Genomic DNA, 26,041 nt, shown 5'->3' on the forward strand with positions numbered 1-26,041 from the left:
GGCGCTGAAAAAAAAATGCTATAAAGGGCGCTGAAAAAATATGAACCGTCTTTAATCCTCCACAGGTCGACTAGGGGAAGGATGAAGTGGCACCGTTTGCTGTCCCACTTCAGGCAGCGAAGTGTCACAGGCAAGTGCCAAGACTGTCCCCTGATGACAGGGCCTTAAAGTCTTAAATAGGCTGGATTGTGGCGTATAAGCCTCAGCAGAGGAGATGAAAAAGTCAGGTCATTCTTCACATAGCTTCGTGTGTATGCGTGCGCATGTGCGTGTTTGTGCGCGCACATGCAAGAGAGTTGGAGAGGGAAGGCAGGCCAACAGAGGGAGAAAGACTGAGAGATAACTTCTTCATGTATGCCTGGAAAAAGGTTAGCATTTATGTGCATGCACACACAGAAAGAGAGAGAGCACATCGGTAGCTCAGTGTTGTGGGAAGACCTATGTCCTTGTGTGTATGAACAGACAGTGGTTTGACTCAGCAGGCCTGGAGGGCCAGTTATGTAATGTGAATTTGTGCTATAAAGGGCTTGTAATCTGCAGATTAACAGCACAGAAGCCTGCCGTGACTTATTCAGCATCCTTATGTAGCCTGCAGATGACATATAGCAGCAGTTCTCACACAGGGGAGAAAAACATGATTGTTATGCAATCTGCACTCCAGCTGACAGCACTTCAGTAAAAGACCTATTTTTTTTGTCCTTTCTTTTTCCTTGGGCATTCATTAAAGCTTACTGACACTGATTAACTTAATTTTTGGAGAGAGTTAGTATACGGCAGCCAATCATGCCTACAATTCACCATGCAAAAGACAAATATATTCCTTGTGTATTCATGCATTTGAAATTAGACCACACCATTCAGTATTTTTACTCCCTGGGCAGCTTACCAATATTCATAATGCCATCAAAGTAATCAAGCAGAAGAACGTTTAAACCATTTAAAGCATAAAAATATAAAAGCTAGCAAAAGCAGAATAACATGTCATGGTCATAATACTTTAAAAAAAGGGGGGGGGATGGCAGAATCCTGTTGGCAGTGTAAACGTGCATACATTAAATTGACTTAGTGCAGTGAATTGCCCTGAATAAGGTGCCAGTACAATTGTAAGGCTCTCTCAACAACACAATCACATTGTTTCTGATGTTATGCCAGGGTTCCTTCATTCACTAACCACTACGGCCTTTTATAGTACAAAACTTCAATGAAAAAGATCTGAATATCAGATGGAAGTCATTACCAGGTGTGAAAGATCACATTGTTTGACACAACGTGCAACATACTGCATGTCTATTAGCTACCCACCCACCCACTGGCACTTTATTTTGGTGCCATTTATAAATGTAGGGGGGAAATCGTATGCAATCTCACTCTTATGTCTGAGAAAGTGGGCTTGATCCACAAAAGCTCACATTAAAATATGACAATCTTTAAGGAGCCACAATGTTTTTGTCTTTTTTATTTTCATAGAATCATAAATAATAATAGAATGAGTGAGCTGGAAGGAGTCTGTAAGGCCATCAAGTCCAATCCCCATGCTCAATGAAGGAATTGAAATCAAAGCAGATCTGACAGATGCCAATTTTCTCTTGAATGCCTCCAGCGTTGGAGTGCTCACCACCTCCCAGTGTAATTGGTTCCATTGTCGTACTGCTCCAACAGTTTAGTTTTTTCCTGATATTCAGCCTAAATCTGTCTTCCTGTAGCTTGAGCCCATTATTATGTATCCTGCACTCTAGGCTGATCAAGAACAGATCCTGCCCCTCCTGTGTATGACTACCTTTCAAGTATTTTAAAGGTGCTATCATATCTCCCCTCAATCCCCTTTTCTCAAGGCTAAACATGCCCTGCTCTTTCAGTCTTTCCTCTTTCAGTCTTTCCTCATTCCAGTCCTCTGAAATTTTTATTTTGTGTTTTTCCTCATATGCTTGCACAAACTAATTAACAAACCTACCTCTTCCAAAATTAACAGTGCAAAAGTCACACATCTAGCAATGTGACAAACAGCTCATCAGTTAATGGCAATCTATTGTAGGGATTTACACAGTTTAATTTAAATACACATACGTAAATAGCTGTAACTAGTACTTTTGGCAAATGAGGGCAATCAACACCATTTCTCACCAACCCTGCTATAAAGAATGGCAGTCAGCTTCCCACATGCCCCCTCTCAAAAAGAGGAAGTTCATTATTTTCTTTAAAAAACAGAAATGGGTGGGAGAGTGAAAATGGCCAGGTGGTATTGCTGTTTATTTTCCTGGCATTTGTCAGTAGATTCACCTGTGGATTTTGGTGCCCTCTAAATGTTGCTGGCCTGGGGCAAAGTACCAGATGCTTCACACTAGTTACAGCTTTGCCAACAGGATCCTGGACAGTGAATATTGAAAGGTTTGAGGAAATAATCAAAAGGTTGTCATCTGATGCCAAAAAGTACATTTGGTTCCAGGTAAGCTTCTCTGCAAAGAACATTCCAGAATGTCACTACTAAAACAAAAATCAAGGTAAATATGAACATTGTCTTCAAAATGAAACAAAAGCAAGTAGCAGAGAAAATCGTGACAGCGAGGGAGCAAGCAAGAGTTGTAAAGCATAATGTGCTTGCTTAATGTGGACAGTGATTAAAATTTCCATGTTTTTGTAAACACTGACAAAAAGCATGACAAACCAATTACATCATCAGCCACAGGCTTTTATCCCTCGTTTATCATTTCCATTCCACTTTCCCATGTTCCAAGGCTCCCTCCCCCGCTTGCCCTGAGGCTCCCCCAGATTGAAAGGGATCTCAAAGTAATCAACTGGAGAGGAGGAGGTGAAATAGGAAAATGCTAATGGATGATAAAAAAAACTCACAGCTGATGATGTCATCAGCTAGTGCAGATGTAACTTTACTAAACAGGATTTTGGCCTCTGTATCTGATGTCAAGCAAGCTGTAAACTTTCATGCAACTTGGTAAAGGTAGAGGTTCCCCTTGACAATTTTTGTCCAGTCGTGTTCAACTCTAGGGGGCGGTGCTCATCCCCGTTTCCAAGCCATAGAGCCAGCGTTTTGTCCAAAGACAATCTTCTGTGGACACGGAACGCTGTTACCTTCCCACCGAGGTGGTCCCTATTGATCTACTTGCATTTGCATGCTTTCGAACCGCTAGGTTGGCGGGAACTGGGACAAGCGACAGGAGCTCACTCCGTCGCATGGATTCGATCTTACGACTGCTGGTCTTCTGACCCTGCAGCACAGGCTTCTGCGGTTTAGCCCGCAGCGCCACCACGTCCCTCATGCAACTTGAGGCAGAAAGAAAAGTGCTACCACCACCCCCATCTTCTTATTTTCTCCACTTCCAACTCCACCCCATTTTTCTCCTCAGCATGTCCTTTTCTTCCTTCACTTTCCATTTTGGCCTCTTCTCTCCCCTGCCCCCCCCACCAAAAAGCCCACACACACCTTCCCCTTCACCTCATCATCGCCGCCACCAGCTCCACCTCTGTCTCTTTTTCCTTCCTGTTCCTCAAGGATGAGAGCTCTTTGTGACATGGGCTGAGGGTCAATTTTCAGTTTGGCTGGTAGCTCATGAGATGCACTGCCCTCAAAGAAGCTGTAAAACCAGCAGTGCGATCCACTAGTGAAAACTGGTAGAACTATTTCCCATCAACTGTCCTTATTCTATTTTTGCTTAGGAATGAAACACTGTTTACTGCTTTTACTTTTAATACTTCTGTGGGGTGGTGCCTCAGGGGTGTCAAAAAGGTTTGAGGCCCACCCCTACTTTGTCTCTTCTTGCTCCATCCATTTCTTATTCCTCTCTACTACTGTTGACCCTGCTTTGGTGATAAAAATAAAAGTACATACGGTACTTTGTTTAATTTCTCAACTTGCAGCAGTTCACCAACAATACTTAGACAATTGTGTCATGCTGGTGTAAAGATTCAACAGAAATTTGGCCAATTTATTTTTGAACTGACTTCAATTTGAATGTGTGCATTCAGATTTCTCCCAAATTAAATAAGCAGGTGACTACATTCAAAAATATTTTGCAATTTGCTCTGTAATTAGCACCTGTGGATTGAAAGTATTTTTTTTAATCCTCACGTAACATAACGGTCAGGGTGAATCAGCCCATCCTTTTTTCCTTTCAATCTGAACTTCTCCTGCTGTTGGGACCTTCTCTAACATCAACAATTCAAACACTGTTTTGCCTGTGTGGTCGTTTGTTTCATTCTACAAAAGGACCAGAGCAGATAACGTTGGTGGTTTTCTGATGATGTGAGTTGGGGCATGTTATTTTGGGACAGCAGGAATGTCCACCCCCACAATCTTTCTTCCTAGTCATCCCAAAGTATTTTTTTTATTTTTTTTAGTAAACCATTGACTCTAGCACTAGATTACCTTATCACTGTATTGCTACATTAATTTAGCACCAAAACGCCTCTGCACAGATGGGGGGGGGGAGATGAAAATCAATATAAAATTGAAACAACTCAAAACAAACTCCAGGGGACTACAAGGTCTCTATGGCATGTGTACAGTATATGTTTGTATGTGTGTAGAGAGCTTTGGAAAACTGTCATTTCCCTCTAATGCCATGCAACCTTTTAAACCATCTCAGTGGCTTAATGGTAGACTATGAAAGGAGAGACAGGGATCAGCAGGAGGGAGGTATCAAAGGAAGAGGAGCTGTGGGAGCATATTGAATTGCATTGGATTGAGATGCATTGTGGACACCTTCACTTAAACAACCTAGAGTCTTCCTATGATCCCATAAATACGTTTGCGAAAGAGACTGCAAATCAAGCCAAAGTTGACATTGCTTTGCCAATGTAATCACACCCTTAGTTATGGAGGTGCTCTTTCTGAGATCAACCTCCTTTTAATGAAAATTTAATTAAAAATTGTTCATAGACTCAACCATGTTTTCTAAATGCTTGGCTGTGAGTTCCTTTTGGAGCTACAGTCATTTGTGGGCTACCATGACATGGTTAATTCTCTGCATAGACAGTCCTGCTATAGAGCCTGTCAACCAGACCTGGATCTGGGAGGTAGTGATTGGGTTCAGTAAAGAGATTGAGCAGTTCCTCTTTTTCAGTGGGAATAAATAACAGAGTCTCATTATTTTCACTTAACACTTTGTTAAAGTTAACATCAGGAGAGTCCACAACTACTTCAATAGGGCCAACTGCTCCAACATTCAATGGGGACTCAACCCAAGACAACATTAGTTCTCCTTTTAACTTTTCTTCATTTACCGGGTGGCTGGTTCAAACCGCTCCTAGTCGGTAGGCTTTCTCAAGGTAGCATTCCGGACTGCACAAATTGTCCCACAACATGGGTGACAAGCCCTATCTCCATCCGGCTTGTAGTGATAGGTATAGGTCCTGGACAAACCACCTTCTTCCAGGGATCGTGTCCATGCAGGAAGACCACCACTGTCCATTCTAAGGGGTCAGGTAACAATCCTCCAACCTTTACATTAGGTGGGTCAGGTAACAATCCTCTAGTCTTTACATTCGGTTCTCCTCATCCTATCTCTGCTCCAATATCTTTTCCTCTCTCTAACTCCTTCTTTATAGGTACTCCAAAGACTCGAGACTCCTTTTCATCTTTCTCTTCCTGCTCTCAAACTGACAGCTGTTCTATCTCTCCCAGGCCTTTTCCCTCTGAAACTAGAAAAACATCTACCCCCTTTTTTTCTCCATTTAACCCCTGCTCTCCTTTCTCTTTTACACTCAGAACTTTCATCCCTTTGGTTATGCCCACTGTTGTTTCATCCTTTTCTTCTCCCTCAACGGTATGAGGGGACGACTCACTTACTCCTCTTTCATTTACATCTATCACTTCTTCACAGAGGTCCCCCAAGTCCACCAATCACTTCAGTTTATAACAACCCTATGAAATAGTGACCTCCAAAGAAATTCTATCCTCAACAGGCCTGCTTAGCTCTTGGGATCTGAAGGCCATGGCTACCTGGAGTCAGGCTCCACGAAAGCTCAAGGCCGTGGCTTTATGGAGTCAGCCTCCATAAAGAGGTGACTCTTTAGGTAAAGTACTCATAAGATAAATATCCTTACTTACTTAGAGGTAAGTAAAGATATTTACCTCTATCCAATGCAGCAATGCATGCTGCTTACATACCACTCCATAGCCCTTAAAGCAGTGGTCCCCAACCTTGGGCCTCCAGAGGTTCTTGGACTTCAACTCCCAGAAATCCTGGCCAGCAGTGGTGGTGGTAAAGGCTTCTGGGAGTTGTAGTCCAAGAACATGTGGAGGCCCAAGGCTGGGGACCACTGCCTTAAAGCACTCTCTGGATGGTTTACAATATAATTATGCAAGCTACACATTGTGTCCCCCTGCCGCGCAAACAGGGTACTCAATTTACCAAATTGGAAGGCTGAATCGGCTACCTAAATCCATTGGGATCAAATGCAGGTTGTGAGTGGAGTTTTCGACTGCAGTACTGCAGTTTAGTCCCTGCGCCACAAGACTCCTCTAATGCCACTAAGGTCATTCCCTTCAAGTAATCAGTATTAGGGTACTGGTTCAGGAGGTACAAGTTCCACTATTCAGATACCAAATAGTCTTAATATGAAGGAGTCATGGTAGACTGGTAGACACTCTGTATAGAAACCATATATTTAAAAAACAGAAAGTTAGAAAACATTTTAAAAATCCAAAATTGACAAGGAAATTGGTTACATATTTTCAAGCTTCAGGCTACCTTTGGAACCAGCATTTCCTGATCAAAGCTTAGAAGTAATGAGGGTATATTTATTAAAAAAATTAAACATTACCAAAAACATAGTACAGACATATTTTCAAAGAAACAAGTGGGAATAATATTGTTCTCATCCTTGGATTATTGGGTTTTTTTTAAAAAAAATATTTTCAAGCCATTCTGAGAAGTTTTCAAGTTTTATGTTGTTCTCTTTTCAATCTGAAAGGCTCATTTCCTCCTCAAAATAATTAACCAGCTAAACAGTACGTTTCAAACATTGCAGTGGCAGTGAATTATCTGCACTGTATATATATTAAAAACCCATTGCAAAGAAGCAACAGAACAAATTCCTGTTCAAAAGCTACTTTCCCTGTTCTGCCTTGTCACAGATGCTACGCAACACTTGTTCACTGAGAGGCCTTTCTAAACAACTTTGCTATCTATTTGAGGACTTGCTGCTCAAAGTGGGTAGGAGGTCAGTCCTGCCCCTAAAGTTGTCACAAGAGAGTCTTGGCCTCTCTAATGTGTGCTAAATGTTTTGCAGTTAATAATTAGCCATGCACTGTAGGAGAGATGATTTTGACCTCAATATTTCAGCCTAATGACCATAAAGTCCAGATCACACTCCATACTCACCATCACAACCTGGAATTCCAGGATTTATTGCCATTAAATTGGTATTCAAAAATAGCAGGCACAGTCAATCCAAATTATAAAAACATTGACTGGTTTCATATAACAGATACAAGTTTTAACCAAAAAAACATAAGTATCTATTAAATATCAATGTAGTATATATGCTGTTCCTAATATTGCTGGGAAAAAGAAACGGGCAGAGATCTGGCATGCACCATTGTGGTTGAAGGTGCACAGTGAAACTGGAATTCACCACCACAAGGTGCAGTGAGGGCTGCTAACTTGATTGGCGCTCTTAAAAAGCAGTTACATACATTTGTGGAGAGTAGGGCTCTTGAACAGGTCAAGATGGTTACAGCGCCTTCTGTATCTGAAGCAGAAATCTTGCGTTTTTAAGTACAACTCCCAGAATCTCCAACCAGCACCCCCCCCAAACCCCAGCAATACTCCGAAAAGTAACAGTTCTAAACTCTGCTTTGTATACCCATTGCCGTGGAAGGTAAGACAACAGTTCCACTTGTTCTGCTGGTAAGTTTCTAAGACAGAACTGGAGTAAATGGGCTTTTGGTTTGGTTCCACATCGCTCTCCTTATGTCATTGTTGTGGGTTTTTGGGCTCTTTGGCCATGTTCTGAACCTTCAGAACACGGGCAAAAGAGCCCAAAACCCCCAACAACAACTATTAGATCCCGGCCATGAAAGCCTTCACGAATACATTCTCCTTATGTCCTTTGGACTTGTTTATTGCATGCAGGTGGGATGTTCAGGGAAGAAAAGACAAACCTTCTGCTTGTTGTTGGTTAGTGGAGGGATCTTCAACTGGTTGTCCAGTAGATACTCAACAGAGTGAGATATAAAAAGATGGCCAACTACAAGTGGACCTGAGGTAAACCTGCTCCTCTCCTGCTGAGGGATTTCTTTGCCAGTTAGCTACATTTATATCTTGTCTCTCCTCCAAAGAGCTGAAAGCTTGCCTCCTTTCTCCTAACAACCCTGTGTGAAGGATATCAGTCTGAGAGGAGTAGCTGACTCAAGGAGGCTCAATGAGCTTTGTGGATCATTAGAGACTTGAACCCGGATCATTTAAGACTAAGCTTAATGCTTTAAATTCTACATCACACTGGCTCTTTTTGGGATCCATTTTCTCCTGTTGAGCTTCTGCACCAAGCAAGGTATACACACGAAGTTGTGCCAGTCATGTATTTTGTTGTGAAGGAAGGAAAAATCATTACATACTGTTTAATATCCATATTGTGGGACAGTGAAAGGTACAGCCAACAGGGATGGCCGTTTTCTCCATCTGCAGCCGTAAGTGGCCCGTTGTTCGAGTGAGGAGAGGGTAATCTCAGCCCAACCTTTTACTAGTACTATAAGCCATCGATGCTGTAGAAAAGGAAGAGTAAATATTTCAGATCCATTCCTCCTTTTGGTTTACCGTCTGTGCTCTGTGATACATAAGTCACACTAAAATGCTCTATAAATGGAGATAGGACTGGATAGTTCAGTGAGTTGGACACATGGAACCAGAGGTCAAGAGTTTGATTTGGACCTTCCAGGGGAAGAGGCAGCCTATGTAGCCTTAGGCAAGCTGCACAGTCCCTAAAGAATCCACAGAAAAAGAGAAGAATAACCACTTCCAAGTCCTATATATCTAGAAAACACTGAAAAGAAGTAATATGATGTCATGCTGCTACTGCTGTTAAATTAGGGCTTCTCTGAGACATTTTTATGTCAGAGACAGAGCAGCAAATGGCTCAATTACCAATTTAAGTCAAGGTGAGGTACACTTGTCAATAACTTATTACAGTGGACCCTTGACTTACAGATGGCTTGACTTACTGACTTTTTGAGTTACAGACTTCTCTGGCCGCAAAAATTAGATTTGACTTGCAGCCTGAGATTTGACTTACAGACCAGAAACGGCCTGTTACGGGATTAATCGGTTTTCAATGCACTGTAGGTCAATGGAGACTTGACCTAAAGACTTTTTGACTTGAGAACCGTCTTCCAATACGGATTAAGTTCTCAAGTCAAGACCCCACTGTACCTAAATAGGGCAGGGCATAAACAATATACCGTATATAGTGGAGTGTTGGGCTACGATTTAGGCAAGCTGGGTTTAAATCCCTGCTCTATCATGGAAACCTATTGGTGAGTCTTAACACCACCCCTTAAACATCTCACACACCTTGAAAACCCTGTTAGTTTTGCAATAAGTGGGAATTGACTTGACAGCACTTTTCTCTCTCTCAGACACACACACACAGAGAGCAAGAGCGAGAGTGAACACTCTTAACAAGCTTCTTGTTTGACAACCAGTCTCTCAACCACTGTGAGAACATCACATGATGGGGAGCCTATAGGAATAGGGAACAGTTAGGCATTTGCCCTTCCACTCTATGTTTAAGCAAAGCCATAGGCTTTGGTGCCAACATTTAGAAAGTGCCAAAATCTGCTGCTGGAGAGCTGTAAAGATATCCACCAGTATTTTTATTTATTTGAAATACTTTTATATTTCAAATTTTATCCTGCCTTTCTCCTTCAAAAAGACGGGTTTGCTAATGGAGGGTGTCAGTCCACCTGCTCTGAACACACATACTCTGCAAAATTAATATGATCGTTTCCTGATCAGACCCAGGTGCTCCTTCTCATTATTCCTATGTATGCCAGCCTCATATGACCTGTGCATTTTGTGACTCAGCTTAGCCAACAGGGCAACAAAGCCTCAGGCACTATGTATGAGGAAGAAAATCACACAAGCACCTCTTTCTCTCCCTGGCAGTAAAATTGCAATTATAATTAACAAATTTCTATCCTTTTGTGATGGCCCCGATCTGCTGCCTAAAATGGGTGTGCAAATGGCAGAGCCAGCCTTGAGTGGCACATTTGTTCATACAGTAGCAATTCTAGGTAGTGGTGCCTGGTGCCCACTTGGATCAGTGGTGGAGAAGGCAGCAGCCAAAGGTGCATAGTGTGAAGACTACAGACAAGCTAAACCACAGGCTACAATGGGTGTAAACACATACACACAGGCATTCACACATGCATAGAAGAATGCAGGCAAAGCCACACAAAGAAAGACAGGCAAGCAAGAATTCCCATATGCCACTGGTTCTCAATATTGGTTAACACAGGTGTTCTTGGACTGCAATTCCCAGAAGCCTTCACCACCAGCGGTGCTGGTTGGGGTTTCTGGGAATTGCAGTCCAAGAACACTTGGGCTACCCAACACTGAGAATCACTGCTGAGCAGAATCCGGATAAGCCTCAACCCCTCTGACTGTTGTCAGGGCACAGCATTGGGGAGCACTCTGGATAGCTTGAGGTGAGACATTCCCATATTTGCCCTAATGATCAGCCACCACTGATTTCAGGATACAGTATATGAACATCAGGAAGTTGTGTACCCCCTGCATGTAAAGGCTCTGATCTTGCAGGACTTGTGTAAACAGAGCGAAGGTTTCCAGACTCCATCTGATTTTAGTTACTAACATGCACAAATATGCATGCCTCAGGAATCTGCAGATAGACATGGCTGTGTAAAACCTTTCCAGCATTCACTGTACTCGTGTCACCTCCAGGATGTACAGTACCTGTAACCCTGATGATTTAAGTCCTTCCATTGGTATGGAAGAAAAAACAGGTATAGAGCCAGTGACTAATAGTCATGGGCTCCTCCCACTTTCTAACTATTCGAGCTAAAGTTCATGCCTAAAAATGGGCTTATTAAAAAAAAAGGAAAGAAATTAAAAACACCACCCTTGACCACCAAGGACTGCCTCTTCCTGAAGGCCCCAGTTCACATAAATACAGGAAGTAGAAAGAAAGAAGCTAAAAAGTACAGAGGCTTGGAAGTTGTTTCTTATTTTGGTGCCTCCAGTTTTTTTGGAACTACTGTGGAAAAAAAGAAGACAAAGAAGACGTAGCCCAGCTTTCCGTTGTGTTAAATCCATCATCTGCCTAAATACATATATATTTATTTAAGAGGGGGGCAGGAGGGCGTGAACGTTTTCTCAGGAAATGCCAAGGTATAACTTGCTTCAGAAAAGAAATCTCAAAGCATTCTGAGGGAAGAAGCCCCACCAGATTCTTGCGGTGAGGATGAAAACATCGGTGCGAGACCAGGCAGTCGGGTGAGTCCTGAAACTTTCTTTTTATTTTCCTCGCAAGTGAAAGTCTTTTCACCCACCCCTCCTCTCTCTCTCTCTCTTTCTCTCTCTCTGTTTGGGAAAGAACGCCTTCTGTCTCCTATCTCCGATTACAGGCTATCTTGCGGATGATAATTTATAATGTTGCTTTTAGTAGACGCTCATAAAAGTTTAGGAGCTTTGTAAGGGGGGGGGGACTCCAAAAAGAAGACGGGGAAGAAAAATTTGCAGAAGGGAAAGCGCCCTTTCCTTGCTGGTATTGTGTAAATCTGCAATCGTAGCAAGACCTGGCTGTGAATCCTGGGAGGAAAGACGCCTTTTGGGCTTTCCAGTCTTGAGGCTTCGACCACAGCTCACAACTTGCAGACTAAACCGGCCGTCCCCCCCCCCCCCATCGGGCTACCCCTCCCCCCCGTCAGCTTCCATGATATCAGGTTAGCTTCACCTGTTGCATTTTTGCAGGGCAGGCTGCAGTTCAAAACGTGAGAGTCGTTCAAAAGGGGGGGAAACAATTAAAAAAAAACAGTGATGCTAAAAGTGGTTCAAAATAGCACAGAGGTGAACACGCAGGAAGTGTGTGTATCCAGTTTTATGATGCCAAGATGAAGGCAGATACTGTGTAAATAGGTAATCCTCACTTCTTGAATCAGGTAGGATCAGCTCTTGAAAAGAGTCTGCACGTTTTATTTTATTTTTGAAATGGCTGAGCTTGAATGGGACAAAAGACAGTCGGTAGAATGCCTATTGGTTAGCAACCATTAATAAAAGCACCAGCCCCACATATAACATCCCAGTCCCCAGAGCAATTCAATGCAAGTGTCTATGAGTTTCCTCTCCTGCTCCACAAGATAGTTCATGAGCATGTATTAAATAAATAAATATTATGTGCCACTTCCGAGGGAAGGAAATGGGCAACACGTTATGTTGCAAACATGCTCACAGAGATGGGAACATTTAATTTCACAAGTCCCAGATTAACTCAGTCCACATGGGCATTGTTCTCTCTTTCCGCACACGTCGGTGAATGTAGACAGAACACATTTGAAGGCCAAGGTTTCACAGGGCCGGATAATTCATTGTGAATGTTTCTAAAATCCTGTGTAACCTTCCGGCTTCTGTGTATTTTTTGATGTCTCTGGGTGTTGTTGCTGCTGGGGTTTCTAAGGAGCAGGTCCAGCTGTGTTTCATTTCAGGAAGAGTTGCCCTGATGGCACACGGCTGTCCTGCCGTGAGGCGTTGCACAGCTTGTTTTCTGTGTTGGTTATAACAACGTCCCAAAGGAAGGACCTTTGCTTGAAATATTTTCCACATATAGTGCTGTTCTTACCAAGCCAGCGCCACAGGAGACTACTGTGTAAATAATGCTTTAAAAGGCAGGGATCCAAGACTTCCAATATCTCTGGAAGATTATCAACTGTATGATTTCATTCTTCACGAATGTAGGGAAAGAGAGATTCATATCTGGTGTCAAAATCAGCACCCGGCTCTACTGGTGCCTCTGTAGAGCAGCGGTGGGCAAAATGCAGCTGTCTCAGTGCTGTTGGACTGCAGTTCCCATCAGTCTTAGCTAACAGAGCCAGTGAAGAAGAGTGCTGGGAGTGGGTACCTCAGCAGCACCATCAGGAGGGGCTGCATTTTGCCTGATCCTGCCATATAACTTCGGGTAGGAACTAGTGAACTGCGGCTACATTTACTAGCCAATGCAATGGTGTCTGTTGCTGGAGATTTTGGAAGAAGGAGGATGACAGAGTTGGTGGCGCCAAACTTGTTGTTGCACAGAGATGTGTTTGGAATCTGAACAACCTGTGACCTACTACATGGCAGCTGTGTGGGAATCAAGTATACACACTTTTGGTTTTAGGGACATTGACTCATAATATGTGGTCAGGACATAATTCGACTTCCGTGAAGTGATACACAATTTGAAAATATTCATTTACATCTTATTTGGATGGATTGAGGCAGGATCCTCAGCACTCTACTGGAAAACTTAATTGTTTAAAAAGAAATTGCTTTTGAAAATAGAGGGCTTGGGGAAGAGGTTAGCCCAGGCTCAACCTAATCAATCCCTACTTCCTCTCCCCCACCCCCAAATTGAAAGGTGTTCCTGTTTCCTACTAAAAACAATCACAGGAAAATGACATAATTCTCCACAACCTTAACTAACGATTTGGAAAAAGCATTGCATGCCAGGCATTACAAGGATCCCTTATCTGTCTTACACACCCCAGGATGCTATTTCCTATGCAGGAAACATCCAGATATCTCAGCGAAGCTTAAGGCCACTATTGAGAGAGAAGGAATGGGCATAAATATGTAGACAATTAGATCGTTGCCCTTCCTGGTTTTGGACTTTGCTTTGTTTCTTTGTTTTTTGGACCATTCAAAACACAACATATGCAGCAAACACCACCAACAAGAATGCCATTTCAGGCAGAAGGGACAAACCTGAGTAAAAATGACAGAAAATTTCAGGACATAACTGTGAACAATAAATGCACCTTCGTCTATTACAAACGATACAAGCTCTTGGTGGCACTTTGAAGGTTCACTTGGTATAAGCTTTTGGGGACTTTAGACCGACTTCTTTATGTGCATCTGTAAAAGCTTGCCCGGAATAACATTTAATTGTTTTTAAGGTGCTGTCAGACTTTCGTCCTTTTTGTAGTAATAGACTAACACATCTACCCCCTTGGAAATTTCAGTGATATGTTAATGTCCAGTAAATCCAAAAACATTTATGGCATCTGTTTTTCTCCTTCATATGCAATAACTACAGTGGATCCTCGACTTACAGACGGCTCCATTTACAGACTTTTCGAGTTACAGACTTCTCTGGCCGCAAAATTTAGGTTTGACTTGCAGCCAGAGAATCGACCTACAGCCCAGAAAAAAAAACCAAAATGGAACAAAAACGGCTAGTTACGGATTAATTGGTTTTCAATGCATTGTAGGTCAATGGAGCCTTGACCTACAGACTTTTCGACCTGCAGCCACCGTTCCAATACGGATTAATTCTGTAAGTAGAGGGTCCACTGTATAGGAATACTACCAACACAGCTCATATGGTTGTCCTCCAATTTTAAAGAAAAGGGATAATATTTTCTATTATATGTAGCACCATCCTAATCATATTTACTCAGTTATGAAGTAAAATTGGCATGGTTACTGACTCTAAAATATACTTACACAGTTATTTACTATAAATATATTTTTATTAGCAGTGAAAGAGAGTGGGTCACTATCCATCCTCCTTCCTTTCTGTCCTTCCCTGCCTTCTTTCTCTCTCACACCCACCCACACATCCCGAAGGGACATATATGAGCAATGTTACACATGATCGCTGGGTAGAGCCAATAATTTTGGTGAGAGAGGTAGGCGGCATGAGGCATTGTGGGCTTCATCATCTCATTTGTTCTAGTAGCTCATCTCTGCCCACTGGTCTTGAAGATTTTGGAAAATGTGATTAATGATGACAGTGGGATGACTATACAGATGGAGAAAAGGTATGGTTAACAGAGATGGTGGCAGTTCAAAACAGTCCGAGACAGATGCCTAAAAACTGGTGTTTTTTTTTTTTTTTTTTTAAAATGGAATCAGAAGTATCTTTTTAATTTTAAATGAACAGGAAATTTAAAATTGTTTGAGTAATTTCAACCATGTCCAAAATGTCTTTTTGCTGGTGCTCCGGGCCATTGTTTCAAATCCTAAACTTATCATATTGATTTTTTTCCCATTATTTCAGATTAAGTCCACATTCCACATTTTTAGGACATGTGCCAGGTTTGTTGTTGTTCTTGTTGGCAGGTTCTGAAAGACAATTTATGATTTCCTTTTTGGCTTGACATAACATGGCTTAGTGGAAAAGAACCACGTGTTAGCAAATCAAAAGTTTCGCTCTCAGCTGATAAGGTTTCTTTCCCTCCTCTAGACCACTGGTTCTTAACCTTGAGTTACTCAGGTGTTTTTGGACTGCAACTCCCAGAAGCCTTCACCACCAGCTGTGCTGGCTGGGGTTTCTGGGAGTTACAGTTCAAAAACACCTGAGTAACCCAAGGTTAAGAACCACTGCTCTAGACCAGTGGTTCTTAACGTGGGCGATAATGCCCCCCAGGGGGCGATTTCATTTTTCAGGGGGGCGGTAGAATGAAAAGGGGCGGCGTGGGGGCACTGGAGCAGAAGGGGGGCGGTAGGGGGGCACTGGAGCAAGCCAAACCTGTGAAGATGGCTGCAGCCTTTTTACAGTGTGCATGAATATATATTTTCCTCCAATTTTAATTTAGTTTCAGACTTTTTGTCTTGAAATTTTTAGTTCCTGCATTTGTTTTTATGCCCTTTTAATATTTCTTTTTGCGTCTTAAAATTCACTTGCAACTAAATTATTAAATGTTACTTTTTGGGGGGCATTTCATTTTCTTGGAATTTAATTTTGTTTTCAGGGGTCATTGGATTTAAGTGTCTTAAATAAATAAATAAATAAATAAATAAATAAATAAATAAATAAATAAATAAATAAATAAATAAATAAATAAATCATCACCGCGGGGAGGGGGGGCGATGATAACTTCCTCAATGGCTCAAGGGGGCGTTTCTTTCAAAAAGGTTAAGAACCACTGCTCTAGACAATACATGCATTGTGGAGATATTAATGTTGACAGAAAGAAAGCTCACTTCATGAATTCTGCCAACTATGTTTGTCTGATAGTTTGTCCAAACTACTCTGAAGAATGAACAATTGAATATTCTCACACTTCTGTGCTTAGCCTATCTGGAGCCCATGAATTATATAATAGAGATAGCAGCCATCTCAGTTGAGATGGATGGACTAGTCTTTTCTCAGACTAGTCTGTATATTAGTTGAGAAGTCTTTCTATATATGTGTGATTTTTAAAAAACTGTATAGAAAATCTGCAGTATTGATGTCCTCATTTGACTCTCAAGAATGCATTTCAATACGCCCCCCCCAAAAACAAAATTGCATTTCTTGACAAGAATTTGGAATCATGGGAAAACCAAAGGATAATCATATGCTGATTTGCAGGTTAGGCTGGGAAGTGTGAAATGAGTTATTTTGCTTAAAAATGCAAACCAAACAAAATAATCAAAGACGCCCATCTCTATTGATGTGCTAACAATATGATCTGATTGGACCTTCAGTCTCCAACTGGCTAGTTATTAGCCAGCTCACAAGTATTTCTGTTGGTCCAGGCATTACTTCCAAGAAGCTTTTAGTACCAGCATCTTAGCCTTTAGCAGTTAACAACTTCCCTCTTTGATCTTCACTGCTGTCCTGCTAAGATAACAACTAGTTTGAAAGCAATAGGGAAAGGTTTGGAACAACCTAGCAGTTCTAAAGAAACAAGAGGCGCAAAATACTCGAGATGACATGTGTTGTGCTGAGGTACATAAATTAAGTAAAACAGGTAAAAATGTGGATCTGATAAGCTTTCCCCTCCGTGTTACGATCTGCTGTTGAATTCCCATAAGTCTTCAGCCAAACGGAATTTAGTTTTGTGGATGAAAATGTGCAAGCTTTTGAGTTGCACAAAATTCTAATTCATACTTTTATGCAGATACAGGAAATGTAACTTTCCTATATATCCTGTTTGGTTTCCAAAATGGACGATTATATTTAACCAAACCAAATTTTGATACTGTTTATCACATTGCCTCAAAACATAATAATTTTGGATCCTTGAGTAACCAGTTCTTCACATATTCTGGTGAGATTTAATCTACACCTACTCAAGTGATACATGGTTCAGGACATAATTATCATTGGATTTCTCAGAAATTTAAGTTATTGGTTCAAAGAGCTTGCCAATATACTTTTAAAATGCCATTAATTTAGGAACATATATGTTTTTTTAAAAAAAATACACTTAGATAAATTGCAGGGATAGTTTGCATACTTTGGGAAAGTACATATTTATATACAGATTTTAAGCAGTTTTTAACATAGAAAAACGATAATAAACTAATAATGAACTCATGTGAAAACAAAGTAGGCAGATGTATGTATGATGACCTTCAGACAGTCCAAAGGACAAACAGCAGGGACAGGGAATTTCTGACCAACAGGGTTGTCCAACCTCAGTTCTTACCAGCCCCGGCCAGTGGTATAGATTTATTTGACTAGCTGTACAAGAGGATGTCAGGGACGTGGTGGCGCTGCGGGTTAAACCACAAAAGCCTCTGTGCTGCAAGGTCAGAAGACCAGCAGTCGTAAGATCGAATCCATGTGACGGAGTGAGCTCCCGTCACTTGTCCTGCCAACCTAGCACTTCTAAAGCATGTAAAAATGTGAGTAGATAAATAGGTACTACCTCGGTGGGAAGGTAACAGCGTTCTGTGTCTGGTTGCGCTGGCCATGTGACGACGTGCCCAAACTGTATTTGGACAAATGCTGGCTCAATGGCTTGGAAACGGGGATGAGGACTAAATGTCAAGGGGAACCTTTACAAGAGGATGTTGGCTAGAAGCTTGAAGGCCCTACACACTGAAATACAATGAATGTGTGCATCATGTGGGATTGTGATAAGAGGCCTTACCACTGCGCTGTCCATGTTCGCTAGAATGTGGTCCTGTCCATATGTAGAAGCATGTACAAAACTACATAGGCCTGGCCTCATTTTAAATACCCTCTGTAAGAAAGTCCTTCTCCGGCGGGGGGAGCGCTGGTGGTGAAGGCGGGAAAAAGACAAGGAGGCTCGTCTAGATTTTCATTAACATTATTTTTATTACAAACAGTTCGCAACTCGCGTGAATCAAAAGGATCTTGCAACAGGTGATCCGCCAACAGATTATATCTCTTAGGACGAACAATAGGTGGAACATCCGGATCCCCTAATAGGGAGCCGGCCCAAACTTCTCACGGTCCGTCATCTGCCTTATGGGCGCGCTCCTCACTGTGCACACCGTGCCGCAGCATGGGTGGCGGGCCCAATCGCCCTCCAAAGGCTTCTTCTGAAACTCCGGGCCAGGACGAATCACCCGCCGCCCGCCTCCAGGGTAATTCAGGGGGAAAACCGATACCTTCCGTTCTAGAGGCTCAATACCTCTGCATCTAGCCCCTGTAGTTAATGGATCTGGGAGCAGTCCACCTCCTGTTATTAGGTTGGGGAATCCCGGTGTCGCATCAGTCCCTTGGCTTTGTCCGAGAATGGGGTCCGTTTGTACCCCTCGGTGCCTAGGTCTGTCCGGGTTAAGATCAGTCCAAGTTCTAAAGTTGCGCACGCTTTCCCCCTCTTTTATCTCCTCCCACATAATTAAATCTAACTCCTCCCCTCCTTCTTCCACAAGACACACCTCCACAGCTTTTTCAGTCACTATCTCAGTTTGATCCAACTCTATTAACACCCCTTCCACACATCCTCATTCCTCTACATCTTCTTTCCCACCAGAGGACGGCACACTGCCTTCAGCTCCTTCACACCCTCTAAGCAGCAATGTGATGGAGCCAGGGTTTGCAAGATTGAAACCCTAGGACCTTCAGGAATGACGGCATCATCAAGAACCCCACTCCACCACTCAGACTCCCTGGTTCTCTCTAGATTAACTCCAGTACTCAGCATAGCTGTCAGATAAAAAGAATTCTGTGCTCGGGGAAATAAACCATCTCTGTTCTAATACAAAATCTTTTGGAGTGGTTTGGTCTTGAACAGGTAATTAAGAAGTATTAGCCTGAAGAAAAAAACTAGTCCTTATTTGTGTGTGTGTGTGTGTGTGTGTGTGTGTGTGTGTGTGTGTGTGTGTGTGTGTGTGTGTGTGTGTGTGTGTGTGTGTGTGTGTGTGTGTGTGTGGTGTGTGTGTGTGTGTGTGTGTGTGTGTGTGTTGAGGAACTGCCATGATAAGCATGTATACTTCTGAACTTAGCACTCCATGATTGCCTGTAAGTAGGGAAGCATCTAGCTGCTTATCTTTCTATTTCCCCCCTCTTATGAAAAACACCATGTTTGAAAAGGCAAAGTTCTCTAGAAAATGAAGGACCCTGCAAAAGAGGGTCCTCAACAGGGCTTGTGTCCTCCCAGTACTGGCATTACCAGTCTTTGTGAACACAATTAATACTTTAAAATACCTAAAAATTCCTAAGTACGTCTTTCTTTTAGCATGCTTTGTTTTGTAATTGGAAGGTAGAAAGGAGTTGAATGTGATTGGTTGAGCATATATCTCTGGATACATCCCTCTGATATATTTTCTCTTAATGTCCCTGCCTTCTCAGCTGTAGTTCCCAGCTGAGCAAATATTTTTTCTGTTTTTCCAGGCTTGAAATACAGTAATAAGTGTATATGAATAATAATAAATACATGCTTTTCTGTTACTGTAGATTTTCGATATTATGGTGATTAGGAACGTAATCATGGAATAATCTAAGGATGGGTATAAGATACATTTATATCTTCTGGAAGATCTCAGAATGATATGTATTAGGTTGGCAATGATTTCCGACTCCCAGTTACTTGAACAATGAATGCAACAATAAACATGGTTCCTGCCCTAAATCACCCTTCCCCAATCTAGTTTCATCCAGTTGTTTTGGACAACATCTCCCCAAATTTCTGACTATTAGCTATGGTGTCTGGAGTTGGTGGGAGTGGATGCAGAACTGGCTTTTTCCAAGAGATAATAATGGCCAAGGGACCAGGAAAAGTCTCACTTGCCTCCCTGTGCCTTAAAATAGGGCCAGTTCTAACCTGCCCTTAGTTTTTCAGAAACAGCAGAATTGACTTGTTTATTTCTACTAAGAAAAACTGTGGCTGTCTTCTTTCTGCAAAGCAGTAAAAGCAAGATGCTGTGGTCGGGCTAAGAGCACAGTTGAACTTGAGGTGTATTGCTACAGACTTCCCTCCCATGCACTGTTACCACAACTGCAAACACATTTCCTTTGTCCGGCTTCTGAAAGAATTGCAAGCCGATTGTCTTAAGTTCCAAATGACTAATGACTAAATTTAAAGAGAACTGGAGGTAGCTGGACAAATCCATTGTTGATAATTTTTATATGCACTTATTTCCTCTGCCCTGTGGCCAGTTTGAGGAAGACGTAAAGAGGGTGCAGGTGTATTCATGAGCGTTGTGACATCCTGAAAACACTTGGCCTCATTTGATTTGGGAACTAAACAGGTTCAGGCCTGGGATGGGACTTAGAGGCACTGTTTTCCGGTATCTCTAGTTCTTCCTGGAGGAGAGAACTCAGAGGGTGGTGCTGAGAGATCAAAACCCTGGTCGCTGGCCTATGGGGTCCCTCAGAGTTCTGCTTTGTCTCCTTTGCTGCTTAACATCTACATGAAACATGGAAAACGTTGTCTGGAGTTTTGGGGTTTGGTGTCACCAATATGTGGATGAGATCCAGCTCTACCTCTCCTTGTCCTCTGAATCAAAGAAAGCTGTTTCAGTTCTAAATCAGTTTCTGGTATCAGTAACAGATTGGATTATTGGTTTAGGACCTCAATATTTGGTGGAACGCCTGCTCCCTCCAAGGTCTACCCGGATTACCCGTGTGAGTCAGGAGGTGAGGCTGAGGAGCCTGACGCCGAGAGAGGCCCGGAAGGAGAAAACACGAAACCGAGCCTTCTCGGCAGTGGCTCCTCACCTATGGAACAACCTCCCTCTGGAGATTCGCGCAGCCCCTATGCTGGGAATCTTTAAAACCAAATTTAAAAACATGGTTATACATCCAGGCCTTCCCTCCAGTCAATACCTGATCTCTTTTCTTATTTTCTGTTATTTTATTATCCCTATATTTTATTACAATTGTTATTGAACGATTATGTATTCTTCTGCATTTTATTGTTTTATCTTATATTGTAAGCCGCCTAGAGTGGACGAGTCGCCCAGATAGGCGGGGTATAAATCAAATAAATAAATAAATAAAATAAATAAAAATGAATAAACCAAAACTTAATCCAGAGAAGACAGAAGACAGATCAAGGAATAGGGATGCAGCCTGTACTGGATGGGGTTTCTGGGCACAATTCAGAGTGCAGGATTTAACCTATAAAGCCCTAAATGTTTTGAGTTCAAGCTGTCTCAAGGACTGTCTCTCCCATTAGGAACCTGCTTGGGTCTTAAGATCATCAGGAGAGGTCTTTCTCGCAGCCCCACCACTTTCACAGATGGCTGTGGTGGGGACATAGGAGGCCGCCTTCTCTGCTGCTTCTCCCAGGCTTTGGAACTCCCTCTCACGGGAGATCAGGCAGGCCCCATCTTTGACGTCCTTCCGCAAGCAGGTGAAGACCTGTCTTTTCAGGCAAGCTTTCCATCAGTAATAGTCTGCTTAAGTAGGATTTTCAGATCGATTGTTGTGCTTTATTGCCTCTAATGTGTTTTTTGGTGTTGCTTTTGTTTACCATTCTTTAGAGTGGCATTTGTTTGAGTCTTTTAGTATTTGTATACGTATTATTTTTAGCTTTAAATATTGTCTTTTGATGATGTACACTGCCTTGGGTCCTTTTTAAGGAGAAAAACAAGTAGACATGGTCTAGAGGGGCGGGGTAAAAATCAAATAAATAAATAAATAAATAAATAAATAAATAAATAAATAAATAAATAAATAAATATATTTTAAATAAATAAATCCTTAACTCCTGTACCATGGATGGAATTGTTGTTACCTGGATGAGAGTACTCCTGTGGTATCAAGGAGTATCAGAGATCTCTAAATAGTGCTAAGAAAAAATCCTGAGTGAAACACTAGAGAGCTGCTGCTAGTCAGTTAACAATACTAGGCTAAGATGTCCTGTATCACAGTGGTTAAACTGCAGTACTGCAATAAAGTCTCTTCTCACGATCTGAGTTCAATCCCAATGGATTCAGATAGCTAGCTCAAGGTTGATTCAGCCTTCCATTCTTCCAGGGTTGGTAAAATGAGTGCCCAGCTCATTGGGGAGAAAAGTATTGTTTATATAATTATGTTGTAAACCACCAGAGAGTATGGGACAGATATATATATATACACATACATACATACATACATACATACAGAGAGAGAGAGAGAGAGAGAGAGAGAGAGAGAGAGAGAAGGTTGCTTTTTCCTGTGTCAGTTTCCTAAGTAGTTAAACACTGTATGGACAGAATCTTGGGTTAGATTCAGCCTGTTCTTATATTCTTATGAATAGTCTAAGTAAGATAAAGCTGAGATGGGCACTCTCATTCACAAAATGTTGAAAAAGGCATTCTGCAAAATGTATTTCATACATCACCTCACCAAATTACAAGATAAAGAAAAAACAGAGATTGTTCTGCACCACTGGCCAGTATCAGAAAACTGGGAATCAGTCCCATTAGAGATGCTGGCTCAGCAAAATGCTGGTTTCTAAATCTTGCACTGTCTTAAGACCCTTTGAAGCATCTTACACCACACCCATTTGGCTCACTCTGGGAACAGGCCCCACCTCACTCTCCATCAGCTGGCAATAAATCCAGACAATATCCCATCTGTCCAATAAACGCAATGTGGTGAACAGTTTCTGTTTTCCTTGAGTGCAAGGGACACATTCTTTGGAGATGACTCTACAGAAGCCTTCTCTAAAGGAAAGCAGAAACTGCTCACGGCATTGCATTTATTTAACAGATGGGAAATTAGTTGGGTTCAGGCCATGGAGGAAAGTTTGCCTGGAAACGGCTCATGTACCAAGATGTGGTCATGGTAGTTTATAGAACTATGCAAGTGAATTTCAATTTACTGCTAGCACGACTCCAATGGGACATATTATCTCCTCTGTTAGGAGACCAAATTAGACCTATGCATTTACCTTTTCCACCCTATTTGAACAGGACCCCCATTAGGCTTTTTCAAACACATGCTTTCATAAATTGTCTTCTGCTGCCTGCCCTTTCCAAAACATTCTTTATGACTGTTTAATGAAGTGCTGATCACTCACTATCATAAGGGAATAATACTCAGGCAGTATTCCAGAGAGATACAGCTGGTGAGTAATGTTTACACAGTATTTTGAAATAGTTAGAGTTCTGCTTTTGCCTCAGGTATCGAAATGTTGGAGAAACATTGCAGAAAATGTAGGGAGCTGTAAAAAGGAGATAAACTTTTTCAACCACAAAAAAACCCTGGAAGCAGCTGGTTGCAGTGCCTTTGAAAAGAGAGCGTATATTGCTCCTTTTGAAATTAATAGGATTCCAGAAACAGCCCCACAATATGGAACTATTATTAAGCCTGGCACGCTAGCAAGGTTATGCTCAAAATCCTACAAGGCAGGCTTCACCAGTATGTGGACTGAGAACTCCCAGAAGTACAAGCTGGATTTCGAAGGGGCAGAGGAACTAGAGGCCAAATTGCTAACATGCGCTGGATTATGAAGAAAGCCAGAGAGTTCCAGAATAACATTTACTTCTGCTTCATTGACTACTCAAAAGCCTTTGACTGTGTGGACCACAACAAACTATGGCAAGTCCTTAAAGAAATGGGAGTGCCTCACCACCTTATCTATCTCCTGAGAAATCTATATGTGGGACAGGAAGCAACAGTTAGAACTGGATATGGAACAACTGACTGGTTCAAAATTGGGAAAGAAGTACGACAAGGCTGTATATTGTCTCCCTGCTTATTTAACTTATATGCAGAATACATAATGCGAAAGGCTGGACTGGAGGAATCCCAAGCCGGAATGAAGATTGCCGGAAGAAATATCAACAACCTCAGATATGCAGATGATACTACTCTGATGGTAGAAAGTGAGGAGGAATTAAAGAACCTCTTGAGGGCGAAAGTGGAGAGTGAAAAAAAGGTCTTAAGCTCAACATCAAAAAAACTAAGATCATGGCCACTGGTCCCATCACCTCCTGGGAAATAGAAGGGGAATATATGGAGGCAGTGACAGGTTTTACTTTCTTGGGCTCCATGATCACCGCAGATGGTGACAGCAGTCACGAAATTAAAAGACGCCTGCTTCTTAGGAGGAAAGCAATGACAAACCTAGACAGTATCTTAAAAAGCAGAGACATCACCTTGCCGACAAAGGTCCACATAGTCAAAGCTATGGTTTTTCCTGTAGTGATGTATGGAAGTGAGAGCTGGACCATAAAGAACACTGACCGCTGAAGAATTGATGCTTTTGAATTGTGGTGCTGGAGGAGACTCTTGAGAGTCCCCTGGACTGCAAAGAGAGCAGACCTATCCATTTTGGAGGAAATCAACCCTGAGTGCTCACTGGAAGGAGAGATCCTGAAGTTGAGGCTCCAATACTTTGGCCATCTCATGAGAAGAGAAGACTCCCTGAAAAAGATGCTGATGTTGGGAAAGTGTGAAGGCGAGAGGAGAAGGGGACGACAGAAGACGGGATGGTTGGACAGTGTCATCAAAGCTACCAACACAAATTTGATCCAACTCTGGGAGGCAGTAGAAGACAGGAGGGCCTGGTGTGCTCTGATCCATGGCATCACGAACAGTTGGACACGACTTAACGACTAAACAACAACAAAAACGAATGGACATGGGATCTGTTATATCTGTTGACAGCTAGGCTCACTTTGATCTTGGCCTAGCAATGGTCATACTTGACACAGTGTTTGGGAATGTGACCCCTTTTTTGGATGAAAGTGTGTGTGGGGGAGGGGAATAACTTTTTCAACTTTATCTTGAAGCCCTGGAGAAGTGCTCCAGCCAGATTAAATAATACAAAAATAAACGATTAAGAGCTGGAATAAGGCAGCTATAGCTGTTCAAGTGTATGATCCAAACTTGGAAAAAATTAATCTTTTGGACTACAGTTCCTAGGGATCAGGCTGAGATATAATGGGATATGGAGTCTAAAAAAATCAGTTTTTCCAACCTCTGTTGCCAAATAGGAACTAGATATAGTGCCTGGAACAGGTAGCTTGAGTTTGTAGATATTGCAGGGCTACAAACTACCACCATTCAAAGCCAACATGGCCAGTGTCAAAGAAGATGGGGCTTTGTTGTCCATTTCTAGGTGTCATCCCCCCCCCCCACAAATATGGAACCACTGAAATACAATGTGGTCACTACAGAGGACTTTGCATTCTTGGCTAAACAGTGCATGCCATGTTACATATATATCTTACTCCAAAGTGATCATTTGTGGACATAGAATGGACCAGGACTACTGTGCACAACATAGGGGCCTGGATCCCCCCCCCCGCAGCCATTTCTCCCCCTAAATGTTCCCCTCTACCAACAGTGGGACTAAAGCAGAATAACTCTTTCCATTGATGCTCCTGTTATAACGGACCACCCTCTCTTTCTGCCTGATTCATCGGACTATGTTCACTGTAGAAGCCTATATACTTGCTAGCTTCCTCCACCTAATTTTAAAAGGTTTGTTATTTTACACCCAGACTGTGTGATTGCTAGCTTAGATCAGTCTTTACTCTCCAATTCGCACTGACACACATGCTGTTGGCACAAACTAGCCTGTCTTAGGTGACATCTGCCCAATATTCAGTACAGTATTTTGAGTGAAGGTTAATCTGTCCTTCTCTTTCTTATGAGAGTGGCTCATGACTGCCGTCACCTTTTGACACCTTAGATGTACATCTCAGGGTGGCTGTCACTGCAGACATCACCCACCATTGCCTGGCTTTAA

At 42.1% G+C, this 26,041-nt stretch overlaps 1 protein-coding gene across 1 annotated transcript in view; it reads left to right on the forward strand.

Annotated features, from left to right (window-relative positions):
• The first annotated feature begins 11,119 nt into the window (after nucleotides 1-11,119).
• Nucleotides 11,120-26,041, forward strand: part of RIN3 (Ras and Rab interactor 3) — a 100,258-nt gene continuing 85,336 nt past the window's right edge. The window contains exon 1 of the mRNA XM_072986590.2: nucleotides 11,120-11,468. Within this exon, the coding sequence (XP_072842691.2) occupies nucleotides 11,437-11,468 (32 nt within the window). The 5' untranslated portion in view covers nucleotides 11,120-11,436. The remainder of the gene's footprint in view (nucleotides 11,469-26,041) is intronic.

The sequence above is a fragment of the Pogona vitticeps genome, chromosome 1 (genome assembly GCF_051106095.1).
Source record: "Pogona vitticeps strain Pit_001003342236 chromosome 1, PviZW2.1, whole genome shotgun sequence".
NCBI lineage: Eukaryota > Metazoa > Chordata > Lepidosauria > Squamata > Agamidae > Pogona > Pogona vitticeps.